Raw genomic sequence first — 15,421 nt, 5'->3', positions numbered from 1 at the left:
ATGAAGAGTTAGAAGTGAGCCCCACTATGTAAGTGAACATGGGCTCAGGCAGGCCCGATGGCCTTGGGCAGTACTAGGTACACCTGTTGACCGGCTTTTCTTAGCAGGTCAGCTGAGTAACACACATGACATTTACTTCCAAAACTACCATTTTAATGCATGGCTATCTGTTAGAGGGCCTCTATGCATTAACCTCATCTCCAACAGTAGAGCAAAGAGGATGTGACTCATCCTCTCTTTTTCATAGATGAACAATCCAAAGGTTAAAGAGGTTGAATGTCTCATCGGGGGTCACACGTAGTGGCATTGACGGGTTTGGAATTCATATCCATTGGATTCCCAAACTCAGATTTTTTTTTCTTCCACAATGAGGAATCTCTCCAGGTGGGTGAGCTTGTTACACCTGGTACCAGGGAAAGAGCTTTTAACTCGATACTTTACAAGAACAGGAAAAAAATAGCAGAGTAGATTGAGCAAGCAGGTTAATAAAGGGAACATATACAGCTAATTATTTGTATCAGAGTAATACACAAGGATGAGTACAGGTTTGGTGATAAATATCAATTTTTCCTCCCTCAGTAGTGGTGTTTCCCTTCATCCAGATGAAGATAAGCCTCTTCCCAGATTATAATCCAGCCTTTTCCCTCCCATCCTCTTTTCCTACCTGATGCCATGTCTCTAACCCTGAGACTCAAAGCTGTTTAGATTGTAAGCTCCCTGAAGACGGAGGCTGTGTCTCATTCCTTTTCGGGTTCTCGGAGCCCAGGACAGTGAACTGATGCACCTCTCAGCTCTGGTGTCCTGTTCACCCAGAACACATGGCACCTCCTAGAATCAGCTCCCACACGCTCCCTTCAGGAGGACACGCATGCCTGCTGTCTGCAGTTGACTACTCAGAGCTTGGCAAAATGGATTTCTAGAACTGTTGCTATTTCTCTGCCTCTGACGCTGGTCAGAAACCCAAAAGTCATTGTGCCTGAGCCTCAGGACCTGCCATGCTCTGTGTGTTCACCGCTCAGCACCATGACAGGAGGAATGTGGCTGTAGGACTTCTACCCTGAGTGTTCTACAACATTCCGAATCATGCAGATGCCCCATTTTCTTTGGTAGTTTTATGTTTCTAGATAGAAATATCCCACTAGTCCCTGTGTTGAGCTTAGCCAGGCTGGCTGAACTGGTACCAAGCTGTGGGTTTACTTCAGTGGCATTAACATACCAGCTCATGTCGACGAACATTGGAGAACGACGCCAGCAGTCACTTGATACCCATTTACTCTTAGTTTATGCAAACTTCTAACAGCTTTGGTATGTCTAGTTTCTACCTCTCAGCATACCGAAGGCATTACATTGGGTGTGTGTTCACAGGGATACTGACAGCAGAGAGAAGTAACAGCTAATAGCCTGGTAGTAACGGGGGGAACAGATAAACTATTAAAGGCAGAAGCAGGAGCTTGAATTCCTGGACCATTTAGTGCATGTTGAGAAGCCAAGGTAGCTTCCAAGACATCCCTCTAATAACTGAGCAGCATGGCTCAATAATCAACGCCCACAATGATGACCCTGAATCCAGAAATCACTCACTCTTGTTAACTGACTGATTTGCAATGTGTTTAACATGACAAAATGTATCTACTGTATTTTAGTAATGTTTCCACCTAAAGTGCTGATAGTTTTCCAAGGGAAAGAAAGTTACCTATAGAATTTTGACTTTGCACAGTTGTATATTACCAGACACTTCTGAGTAGTAAAGGGTGTATGTGTATATGTCTGTGGATGTGCGTGTGCATATGTGTGTGTGTGAGAGAGAAAGAGACAGTTTGGGTGTGTGTGCAGTTTATTGCTGTTAATATTTTGTATTTTAATATTTGCCTATTTTAACAGAAGCACATTCTTCAATTTCATTTAAGGCTGTGAACCAATTTATTCCATATGATACAAAACCCTCTGGTGAAGTAAGACAGGAAGCGGGGTGCAGTGGCTAGCAAGGGGGTGGATGAGAAGCTTCCTTGTCCCTGTGAAGCCTGGCGTTCTAGCAGCTGTGCTGTCCCTCATTGTCCTGAGGGTTCCACGTGTCTCGGGAGTTCAGATTGAACCTTGGGTCTTCGCAGCCCTGTCCTAATCAAAGGCTTCTATTCTTCATCCTTATTTTAAATTTTAAAATACCGATCAGTTTGGGGATGTGTTTTAACGAGAAATAAAGGGTTAGACAGAGATGGTTCGAATTAGCCCAGGAATTCAGTCACCTCCTTCTCTCTTTCCTGTGAATATTTCAGAAAATGTTTCAGACAGGGTTCCTGTTTTTCTGAAACAACATGTCTTAAGAGAGTTTTATTTAGCATGCTAAGTGGGTAAAAAGAAGTCAGATATTCCAGGAGCAAAGTGAGTGATCAAATTAAATGTGCCTGGAGACCAGAGCCCTCTCAGGAATCAGTGGAATAATGAGTGCAGGCTGCTGCTGCAACCCTGAGCATCTCTCAGAGCTCTGAGCAGCCGTGCACACGATGCTTTTCCTTACATTGAGCCACTGCCGATGGCCTGTCAATTCCAATGAAAAGACTCTGTGTTAGAGAGGTGACAGGAGTTAATGCAGTATCTTTTCCGTCCCTCTTTTCTGTCTATCACTCTGTACTTTAAAGGAACTGGTTATGAAAGCATTATGTAAGTATGCAAAATATACTGAAAGAAAAAAGTGTTTCAATTATACACATTATATACTGGTAAGAAATGCTTGGCATGTGATGAAATATGACAAGTGGTATTTTTAGTTGCTTTTTTTAGGGGGAAGATAATGCAAAAATATCTAGAATATACACCATTTGCTTTTTCAGCTATTCTAATATTTAGCATATTTATAGCATGTTTTAAAATAAGTAACTAATGCAGTTGTTTAAAAAGTAAATTTATTACTTAAAGATATTTTATCCTCCTTTAGTAGTTAGTTGGTGTTCTTTTGGAAAGCTTATGCTAGATCAGTAGTTGTTTTATGATTTTTTTCTTGTTCATGTCCATGGAATTGCTTTCATATTGCATAAGAAGTAATAAACCATTTTTATGTTTTTTAAGATTTTTTAAAATTATTTTTATTTATTTAAAAATAAAATGTGTTGGGTCTCGTTGCTGTGTGCAGGCTTTCTCTAGTTGTGGCAAGCAGGGGCTACTCTTCCTTGCGATGCACGGGCTTCTCACTGTGGTGGCTTCTCTTGTCGTGGAGCACGGACTCCAGGCGCGTGGGCTTCAGTAGTTGCAGCATGCAGGCTCAGTAGTTGTAGCTCATGGGCTTAGTTGCTCTGCGGCATGTGGGATCTTCCTGGACCAGGGCTCGAACCCCTGTCCCCTGCATTGGCAGGTGGATTCTTAACTACTGTGCCACCAAGGAAGCCCATATTTAAAAAAAAAAAATTAACGTCTTTACTGGAGTATAGTTGCTTTACAATGTTGTGTTAGTTTCTGCTGTATAACAAAGTGAATCAACTGTATGTATACATATATCCCCATGGCCCCTCCCTCTTGCGTCTCCCTCCCACCCTCCATATCCCACCCCTATGAATAAAATATAAGAAATAACCAAGAAATAACCAAGTGTTGGCTCAACTTGAATATTTGAGACCTAAAATTAATGAAGTCAAGACTCCTGGCAAATTCTGATTAAAATAAACCCAAGGCAGTTTCAAATGAACCTAAGGAAAACAGTTTAAAAGAAGGTGAATTTTTGGCATTTTAGTCCTTCCCCAAGGAGACAAAAACACATTATCTTTTAAGTAGAATTGCATCAGACACAGAAATATTCCATAGGAAAGACTCTAACAGTGGTAGAAAGCATCTTGAGTCACTACCATGTAGGTGCAACAACTCACCTTGAGATTTACTCCTTAGCTTTTATTTGGTGTATCATCAAATTATAATTGAACAGTGAAGAATTGTCTTTAGATATTTACATTTTCAAAGGAAAAATCATCTTTATTCTTCTTCAAGCAGCACTGATGCTTGATCTCTTAATGTTAGCCATTTCTGTACAAATAGAGTTGTAGAGGTGAAAATCACAGGTCATGGAGAACACATTTTGTCCTGTGCTGATACGAAGGAGGCACAGCTGGGTATGGCTTTTTTCTCCCTGAGGTGAAGATGTTATTGTCAATAATTTGAGTAGTAATTAGGAAATAGCAGTGTTCTCTGAAACACTGAATATAGGAGGAACTGACCTTTGTCTTAGAATATAGAGGTAAGTGTTGGTTATTATTGAGGAAATAAGACAGTCTTTCCTGGGAAGATTGTGGAATGTATTATTGCTCTATAGTCTAGCATTTTTGTGTGTTTATTGAAATATTTCAAACTGAGGCAAAAGTTTATATTTACATGAGGTAGAAATTTACAAAAGAAAGTTAATACGCCTTTAATTTGTCACATTCTAGAGAAAAGTGATGATCAAAGAAAATATGCTAAATTAGCTACATACTAGTTATATGCCTACTTTGTTGCTGTTAAATAAATACATGACCTAAAAAATTAATTCATGAGAGTAGGCTTTACAAGTATATATTTATTGGGTAGCATACTTACTAAAACCTCTTAATTTAGGATAGTTGAAGAATTAATATATATCTCAGGCCCTTAAAGTAACACACACATACAAACACACACCTTTTATTTTCCTTCACATGAGTTTCCTTCAAGTGAAGAAAAACTATTCAATGACTTTGTTTATATGACTTCGTTGCTTCTGTTCTGTTTTAATGGGGTAATCGTTTTCTTTGATTTCAGGATCTAGATTTCTCATCACATCCACGGGAGCCTTGTATATTAAAGATGTACAGAATGAAGATGGATTGTATAACTACCGCTGTATCACACGGCACAGATACACCGGGGAGACAAGGCAGAGTAACAGCGCTAGACTTTTTGTATCAGGTAAAAATTCATCAACACTGTATTTTGTGTCTGTCTCTGTCTTCCTTTGTTAGTGCTCTGGGATGACTCAACCAAAATTGTGGAATTCATGAACGAAATGAAGCCTTCATTTTTTTTCCCCAAAATATTTTAGCAATTTAAGGGTTTTTTTTAATATAAATTTGTTTATTTATTTATTAGTTTTGGGTCTGTTGGGTCTTCGTTTCTGTGCAAGGGCTTTCTCTAGTTGAGGCAAGCGGGGGCCACTCTTCATTGCGGTGCACGGGCCTCTCACTATCACGGCCTCTCTTGTTGCGGAGCACAGGCTCCAGACGCGCAGGCTCAGTAGTGTGGCTCTCGGTCCCAGTTGCTCCGCTGCTCCCAGTTGCTCCGCTGCATGTGGGATCCTCCCAGACCAGGGCTCGAACCCGTGTCCCCTGCATTGGCAGGCAGATTCTCAACCACTGCACCACGAGGGAAGCCCAGCAATTTAACGTTTTTTAAACCAATACCAATACAGTACAATGCAAATATGGATATTTCAAGTGAAATAATTTCACCTTTTATAAAGCTCCAAATTCCTTTGACCCAATATGATTTCTGTTTTGCTGACAATGCCTCCTTGCCCTGTTATTTGTATGTTATGTCATTGGCAATACCAACCAGCACCATGATGCCTCCTACCCTGCATAGATCTGGGGGAGCAGGGCGGGGTTCTATAGAACAGGGATCCCCAGCCCCTGTTAGGAACCGGGCCGCACAGCAGGAGGTGAGTGGCAGGCGAGCGAGCGAAGCTTCATCTGTATTTACAGCCGCTCCCCATTGCTTATGTTATCGCCTGAGCTCCGCCTCCTGTCTGCATTATGGTGAGTTGTATAATTATTTCATTATATATTATAATGGAATAATCATAGAAATAAAGTGCACCGTAAATGTAATGCACTTGAATCATCCCTAAACCATTCCCCCCACCCCTGCCGATCCGTGGAGAAATTGTCTTCCATGAAACCGGTCCCTGGTGCCAACTTGTTCCCTGTATCATGTCTAACAATAGTGGGGAAATTATCCACGTCTAAAGTTAAAGAAATAATCACATTCTCTTAACTCCTTCCAGGATTATTCTTGAGTGAAGAAAACCCCAGAGCAAGTTTATTCCACTGTGATAAATATGTCCGTTTTGTGCCTTTTTTAATGGGATTTATGCTTTGAGAAAATATTGACCTTTTGAAGAATCTTTATAGTTGGCTTTCTATTGGCCCGTCTGTAAAACAAATCAGCAATCCATTCACACGGGGACACATTAGCACTTCATGCAGCAGTTTAAAGCGTGAAATGACCATCTTGGTATTAAAAATCAAGTGCAAAATATCTGACCTTCGCCCTTATAGCTTTAGAGTGTAAAATCGATCCATGCAGTGAATATCTATTTTATTTGTCATGATGTTTTGTGCGGGAGACATGATGGGAAGTTTTTAAACATTGGGGTAATTAAAACAATGTCACCTGAACACCCACTTACTGCCCTTGATAATGTTCTATCTGGATTCCTCTTCCCCATTCACATCCTTAAAGTAGCCAAAGCCCACCTGTCTTTTCAGGTGTAGAACAAACGTAAGTCATAATTCATTGATTTTTCCTCTGAACTTGAAAATACTTTTTTTTTTACCTCTTCTTTTTCATGTCAATTGATACTTTATCCCTTGTATTATAGTTATGTCTTGTTGCCTCTTTTAAGGGCAAGAATAATCGTTACAGTAAAAATATGCTCACTTTTTTCAAAAATGTAGAGAAAATGAATTAGAAAATGAATGGCATCTGTCATCTATTCCATGGTAGCTTTAATGACAACACAATCATCTACATGTTCAGAATATCTTAGGAAAGGTCTTGTTTGCATTGAAGAGGAACTTCTTTATGACAATATTGAGTTAAGAAAGGAGCAGTCTCTGGGGGTGGCATGGATCTGGGTATGAGATTGAGCTTAGCAAAAGAAACAAATAAACATTTCTCCATCGAAAGAACGTGAATTAAGTGATGATAATCTGGGAGCCCATTTTTCTCTAAAGAGAAACCTAAAAAGAGAGAAAGCCTGAAAAGGTAACCTTGTTTATCTCTACTCTAAATCAGTAAGTACTGATTTTCAAATTTAACTCTCAGAGTGGGAAAGGCAAATTTGCTTTTCTTAATCCCAAGGTTATTTATTTTTAATTTTTTTTAAGCATGTTTTGCTGATGTTTCAAAAATAGGCAGCAGGACTCATTAGCATTGGGTCACCATGGAAGTGATGAGCGTCCACGAGATCGCCTCATGAGCATTTGTGCAGATAAGTGAGGAACATCAGGGCAGAATCTAGTGAAGGCATACCATACACTCAGATGCCAGCAGAAGAGAGGGAATAAGACCAAACGTTCGGGGTTAAAGGTGGTATTTGCAAGAAGGGAGAAGTCAACAGAGTCACACATAATCAAAAGGCTCATAAGAGAGTCTGCTGCATGTGGTGAATTACGCTTATGACTTTTGGGTCACAGACATTTTAATAAAGTAGTTGAGGGAGGAGATTGTCAGTGCTAGAAGATGAGAACATAGACACTGAGTGCGGATTATTGTTCTAGAGTTCTAAGCTTTGAAGGCAAAGAGAAATTAATTTTATTTTAAATTAGATTTAAATTCATTTAAAAATATACACATGGGGTTTGGATCATGGCGGGGGCATGTCAGTAACAAGGTTTTTAACGACTCCAAACTTCTCCTGAAACCGAAACAGATGCAATAGGATGACAGAAGAAAAAGCACGTGGATGACATCAACAAAATTAGGTGATGGGGATTCCCCAGAAACTCTTAATTGTGGGGGGCTATGGACAAACTACTGACAACAATAGGACCAGCGTAAGAAGAGCAGCAGTGTAACAAGAGGTGATGGATAGTGAAAAGGGAAGAGTTACTGGGATTACTACATAGTCACAGAACTGCAAAGTTGCCAGCAAATGCTCATCTCCAAAAAGCAGAGGACGGGAACTTCCCTGGTGGTTCAGTGGTTAAGAATCCACCTGCCAATGCAGGGGACACAGGTTCGAGCCCTGGTCTAGGACGATCCCACATGCCGCGGAGCAACTAAGTCCATGCGTCACAACTACTGAGCCTGCGCTCTAGAGCCCATGAGCCACAACTACTGAGCCCACGTGCCACAACTACTGAAGCCCACACGCCTAGAGCCCATGCTCCTCAATAAGAGAAGCCACGGCAATGAGAAGCCCATGTACCACAATGAAGAGAAGCCCCCTCTCGCTGCAGCTAGAGAAAGCCTGTGCACAGCAATGAAGACCCAACACAGCCAAAAATAAATTAAAAAAAAATAAAAAATAGAAGAGGACCATCTCTTGAATGGAAACCTAAAATGTGTCCAAGAATATTCACAACAATTTGATAGACCTACACAACCTCTGAGTTGAAGCTGAATGCAAAAGGGCCATGATATCACTTAGCTTGGTAGTAGCCTAACTCCTTGCAGATCTCAGAAATATTTAGCAAATACTACTTTCAGAAGAACAGAATCTCACCCTGAGGGAAACTGCTGGATTTAGGAATCAAACTGAGCCAGAGTGGAACACTAAACAGAGAGAGAAGGCTCAGTAGTATGGGAGGCCCTAGAAGAATTTCATCCTATAAGATACTATAACAGAGGGAAAATTAACTATGTTTATATTATTTTTATTTGGAACCAAGATTTTCAGTGTAACAGAAAAGATAAAAATAGAAAACCAAAGAATTAATAAAATTCATGAAATATCCAATAGAAAGTATCAGTACACACTTGATGTTTTTTTTAATATGTGATTCCAAGTTCTTTCCCTTTTCAGTGGGCAGTGGGCAATGAAGAGCAACAAGCACCTCTACCACCTAGATCATAGTCTTCTTTAAATATTATTCCCCAATAACAGGGACCATGTTTCCTTGAAAGAACAATGGATTCTTGGTCTGGGACAGGAAACATATAAGATGAGCCTGGAACATAAAAGGGGTCTTGTCACAATTGTATGTATGCATATATATATGTATGTGTATATATATACACACACACACACACACACATGTGTGTATATATAACACCCATATGTACATATATATGCTTGCATAATCATTTACATATATACTTACATGTGCACACATACATAGACATTTAATAATAACAAAAGCAATAATAAGAAACTTATTAATCTACTTAGAGGTAACTAAGGCAGACACCAACTCTTGATTTTGATAATTAGTCATTAAAGATAACAACAAAATTTCTTCCTGTTTTTCTTGTAACTACTGTATTTCAAGATAACCAAATAACCCTAGTTCAGGGAGAAAAGTTCTTATTTACAGAATAATTACATCTATTGAATGTGAAAGAAAACAGAAATTTTAAAATTGCCATTTTCAACCCTTAATAAAATAACTTAATTCAGACAAACATTATCATCTGAATTTTCTGATCAATTTAGTCTCACTGAGTGTGGGAAAGCAACATGTTATATAGATGCATATATATGCAAAGGGAATATAGATGCATATAGATGCAAAGGGAAAGAAAAATGGTTGAACTTGATCTAGACTATCCTTTACAACTAAATTCCAGTTATAAGGAAAACGGCAATAGAGGAACAGGTTAAATGACACCATGAAGAAAGAAATTCAAAATGTGAGATTTCTTGTAAGATAACTCACCTGGTTTCTTCAATGAGTCAAAGACATGAAAGGAAATAGAAGGAGAGTCTTATCTGAATTAAAAGAGAATCAAGAGCCATAACAACTAAGATCACTGGTAAGGGGGTGTGGCCAAGATGGCAGAGTAGGAAGACCCTGAGCTACCTCTTGCTATGGGCACACCAAAATTAGAACTATTTGCAGAGAAACTGTTGATGAGAATGACCTGAAGACTAGTTTTCCACAATTAAAGAGATAAAGAATGAACCACAGTGAGCAGGTAAGAAGGGCAGAGACGTGATATAGTCAAGATCACACCTCTGGATAGGCAACCCACAAGGAAGGAGAATCACAATTGCAGAGGTTCTCCCCAAGGAGTGAAGAGTCTGAGCCCCACATCAGGCTTCCTAGCCTGGAGGTCCTGCATCAGGAAGATGAATCCCCAGACTGTCTGTCTTTGAAAGCCAGTGGGGCTTGTATACAGCAGAACAAGAGGGCTGAGGGAAATAGAACTCTCAAAGGGCTCATACAAAATCTCACACACTCTGATACCCAGTGCAGAGGCAGTAATTTGAAAAGAGCCTGGGTCAGACTCACTTGCTGATCTTGGAGAGCCTCCTGCAGAGGCACTAAGCAACTGGGACTCCCCCTGGGGAGATGCTGGTGGCAGCAATTTTGGAGAGCTCATTGTACCATGAGGACACTAGTTCTGGCAAGTGCCTGTTTAGAGTCCTCTCTCTCACCTAGTAGCATTGGAGGCTTACCCACCCATGGACCAGTTGGCAGCACACCTTGCACTCCCCGACCCAGGCTAGCAGCCTGCTGCATGGAGACCCAGCCCCACCCATTAGTGGGGCAGCAACCTCTGCATGAGGCAGGGCCTGCCAGCCAACCAGGCTGGGGTCCAGCCCTGCCTACCAGCACTCCCACAGTAGTGGGCTCAACTACAACAGAAGGGTGCATGCAGCCCACATAAGGGCACCCTTAGAGCATATACCTCTGGTGACCAGAGAAGAGTGTGCTGCTGGGACCCATAGGATGTTTCCTGTATAAGGCCACTTCTCCAAGATCAGGAAATGTAACTGACCTACCTAATACATAGAAATAAAAACAGAGAATTAGACAACATGAGGCAACTGAGGAATATATTGCACACAAAAGAACAAGATAAAATGCCAGAAGAAGAACTAAGTGCAGTGGAGATAACAATCTACCCAATAAAGAGTTCAAGGTAATGATCATAAAAATGCTCAATAAACTCAAGAAAAGAATGGATGAACACAGTGAGAAGTCTAACAAAGAGTTAGAACCAAGCAGAGCTGAAGAATACAATAACTGAAATAACAATACACTAGAAGGAATCAGTAGTAGATTAGATGATCAGCAAACTGGAAGACAGTAATGGAAATCGCTCAAGCTGAACTGAAAAAAGAAAAAAGAATTTAAAAAATGAGGACAGTCTGAGGCCTCCAAGACAACATCAAGCATACTAACATTCACATTACATGGGCTTCATAAAGAGGAGAGAGAGAGAATGGGGAAGGCAACTTCTTTGAAGAAATAATAGCTGACAACTTTCCTATCCAGGGAAAGTAAACAAATATCTAGGTCCAGGAAGCACAGAGAATCTCAAACAAGGTGAACCAAAGAGATCCATACCAAGACACATTGCAGTTAAAATGGCAAAAATTAAAGATAAAGAGAGAAACTTAAACATAGCAACAGAAAAGAAATTAATTAAGTACAAAGGAACTCCCAGATGACTGTCAGCTCACTTTTCAGAAGAAACTTTGCAGGCCAGAGAGGAGTGGCATTATATATTTAAAGTGATGAAAGGAAAAAAATTAAGAACACTCCACAAAAGGAGAGGTAGAGAGTTTTAGACAAGCAAAAGGTGAAAGATTTCAGCACCCACCAGTAAACCCATTTTACAAGGAATGATAAGGGGACTTCTCTAAGCAAGAAAGAATGTACTGCACCTAGAAACATGAAAATTATGAAAGAAAAATCTCATTGGTAAAGGCAAACATACAGTAAAGATAGTAGATCAGCTACTTATAAAGCAAGTAAAAAGGTTAAAAGATAGAAGCAATAAAATGATTTATATCTACAATAAGTAGTTAAGGGATACACAAAACAAAAAGACATAAAATACAAAGTCAAATATGTTAAGCATTGCTAAAAATGCAGGGTTGTTAGAATATGTTCAAACTTAAGAGATCATCAACTTAAAATAATCATATATATATGTAGATAGATAGATAGATAGATATCTATTTGGTGACCACAAACCAAAAATCTATAATAGATACACAAAAAAGAGAAAGGAATCCAAACATAACACTAAAGATAGTTACCAAGTCACAAGGGAAGAGAGCATAAAAAGAAGAAAGGAACAAAAAAGAACTACAAAACAACCAGAAAACAATTAACAAATGAGAATAAGTACATAACTAATCAAAAGACATAGAGTAGCTGAATGAAAAAAAAACAAAAACCAAAAAAAACAAGACCCATATATATGCTGCCAGCAAGAGACGCACTTCAGATCTAAAGACACACACAGACTGAAAGGGACAAAGAAGGACATTACAAAATGATAAAGAGATCAATCCAAAAAGAAGATATAACAATTGAATCTATGCATCCAGTATAAAATCCCCTAAATATATAAAGCAAATATTAACAAATTTAAAGGGAGAAATTGAGAGCAACACAATAATAGTAGGGGACTTAAATACCCCTCTTACATCAATGGACAGATCATCCAAACAGAAAATCCATAAGGAAAGATTCACCTTAAATGAAACATTAGATCAGATGGGCTTCAGGAAAGATCACACACTAGGCCACAAAAACAAGTCTCAGTAAATTTAAGATTGAAATCATATCAAGCATCATTTCCAACCACAAGGATATGAGACTACAAATCAACTACAAGAGAAAAAAACTGCAAAAATCACAAACATGTGGCAGCTAAACAGTATGCTACTAAACAACCAATGGGTCACTAAAGAAACCAAAGAGGAAATTTTAAAATATCTGAATACACACAAAAACAAAAACACAACAATCCAAAATCTATGAGATACAGCAAAAGCAGTTCTAAGAGGGAAGTTTATAGTGATGCAAGCCTACCTCAAGAAATAAGCAAAATCTCAAATAAACAACCTAACTTTATACTAGAGGAACTAGAAAAAGAAAAACAAAAACAAAACCAAAGTTAGTAGAAGGAAAGAGATTATAAAGATCAGAGCAGAAACAAATGCAATAGAAACTAAAAAAATAGAAAAAATCAATAAAATTAAGGGCTAGTTCTTTGAAAAGATTAAAAAAATATATAAAATTTTAGCCAGACTCATCAAGAACAAAAGAGAGAGGTTCCAAATAAATAAAGTCATAAATAAGTGGGGAAAAGTTACAACCAACACCACAGAAATACAAAGGATCATAAGAGATTACCACAATTATACACCAATAAAATGGACAATCTAGAAGAAATGGATAAATTCCTAGAAATGTACAATCTCTCAAGACTGAATCAGGAAGAAATAGGAAATCTAAACAGACTGATTACCATTAATGAAATCAATCAGTAAAAAAACAAAAAAAACAACAAAAAAAACCTTTCAACAAACAAAGTTCCAGGACCAGACAACTTCCCAGGTGAATTCTACCAAACATTTAAAGAAGAGCCAATCCTTCTCAAACTATTCCAAATTTGAATAGGAAGAAATGCCTCTGAACTCATTCTGTGATGCCAGAATCACCCAGTCACTCAGATACCAAAACCAGACAAAGACACCACACACACCACACAATTATAGGCCAACATCAAGAATGAATATTGCAAAAATCCTCAATAAAATATTAGCACAAACTGAATTCAACAATACATTAAGAGACATACACCGTGATCCATGGGATTTATCCCTGGGATACAAGAATAGTTCAGTATACACAAATTAATCAATGTGACACACTATGTTAACAAATTAAAGAATCAAAATCATATGATTATATCAGTAGAGGCAGAAAAAGCTTTTGAAAAAATTTAATATTCATTTATGATAAAAAAAAAAAAACTCTTGGGTCTTTCCTGGTGGTGCAGTGGTTAAGAATCCGCCTGCCAATGCAGGGATCATGGGTTTGAGCCCTGGTCCAGGAAGATCCCATGTGCCGTGGAGCAACTAAACCCATGTGCCACAACTACTGAGCCTGTGCTCTAGAGCCCATGAGCCACAACTACTGCGTCCTCGTGCCATAACTACTGAAGCCTGAGCACCTAGAGCCTGTGCTCCACAACAAGAGAAGCCACCACAATAAGAAGCCAATGCACCACAATGAAGAGTAGCCCCCACTCACTGCAACTAGAGAAAGCCTGCAAGTAGCAATGAAGACCCAATGCAGCCAAAAATAAATTTAAAAAAAAAAAAAACTCTCAACAAAGTGAGTATAGAGAGAACATACCTCAACATATATATGGCAAGCCCACAGCTAACACCATACTCAACACTGAAAAGCTGAAAGCATTTCCTCTAAGATTAGAAACAATACAAAAATATTCACTCTCACTCTTTCATTCAACATAGAACTGGAAGTCCAAGCCACAGAAATCAGACAAGAAAAGAAATAAAAGTAATGCAAATTGGAAAGGAAAAAGTAAAACTATCACTGTTTGCAGATGACATGATACTATATACAGAAAAATCCTAAAGATGCCACCAAAAAACTACTAGAACTCATACAATAAATTTGGTAAAGTTACAGGATATAGAATTAAAATACAGAAATTTCTTGCATTTCTATACATGTAATAACAAACTATGAGAAAGAGAAATTAAGAAAACAATCCCATTTACAAGTGCATCGAGAAAAAAAATACCTAGGAATAAATCTAACCAAGGAGGTAAAAGACTTGTATTCCAAAACCCAGAAGACGTTGATGAAAGAAATTGAAGATGACACAAACAAATGGAAAGACACAACATGCTTATGTCTCAGAAGAATAAATATGATTAAAATGGCCATGTTCCCCATGGCAATCTACAGAATCGTTGCAATTCATATCAAAATACCAATGGCATTTCACATATCTAGAACAAATAATTCTAAAATTTGTATGGAAACCAAAGAAACTCTGAATAGTCTAGACAATCCTGAGGAAGAAGAACAAAGCTGGAGGCATATCATGCTCCCTGATTTCAAACTATATTACAGAACTACAGTCATCAAAACAGTATGGTACTGATGCAAAAACAGACACATAGATCAATGGAACAGAATAGGGAGGCCAGAAATGAACCCACACTTCTATGATCAATTAATCTATGACAAAGGTGGCAAGAATATAAAACGGGTAAAAGATAGCCTCTTTGATAAATGATGTTGGGAAAACTGGATACCTAAAGGCAAAAGAATCAAACTGGACTACTCTTTCACACCATATACAAAAATAAATTCAAAATGGATTAAAGACCTAAACTTAAGTCCTGAAACTGTAAAACTCCTAGAAGAAAACATAGGCAGTACATTCTTTGACATTGGTCTTAGCAATATTTTTTTAGATCTATCTCCTCAGGTAAGGGGAAAAAAAGCAAAAAAATAAATATATGGAAATACATGAAACTAAAAAGCTTTTGTGCAGTGAAGAAAACTATCAACAAAATGAGAAGGTTGCTGAATGGAAGAATATATTTGCAAATGGTATATCTGATAAGGGGTTAATATCCAAAATATACAAAGAACTCATACAACTCAACATCAAAAAAAAACCTAATTAAAAAATGGGTAGGGCTTCCCTGGTGGCGCAGTGGTTGACAGTCCACCTGCCGATGCAGGGGACA

General features: G+C 38.5%; 1 protein-coding gene across 2 annotated transcripts in view; it reads left to right on the top strand.

Moving 5' to 3' along the window:
- Window positions 1–15,421, top strand: part of DSCAM (DS cell adhesion molecule) — a gene marked incomplete at both ends in the record, with an annotated part of 752,893 nt that overhangs the window by 407,945 nt on the left and 329,527 nt on the right. For both annotated transcript variants that reach the window (XM_082655382.1, XM_082655383.1), the window contains one exon: window positions 4,759–4,905. In XM_082655382.1, the coding sequence (XP_082511508.1) occupies window positions 4,759–4,905 (147 nt within the window). The remainder of the gene's footprint in view (window positions 1–4,758; window positions 4,906–15,421) is intronic.

This window comes from Grampus griseus, assembly GCF_964374135.1.
Source record: "Grampus griseus genome assembly, chromosome: 5".
NCBI classification, from domain to species: Eukaryota; Metazoa; Chordata; class Mammalia; order Artiodactyla; family Delphinidae; genus Grampus; species Grampus griseus.
Note: the sequence above shows the minus strand (reverse complement) of the source record. Positions and strands in the feature narration are given on the sequence as shown.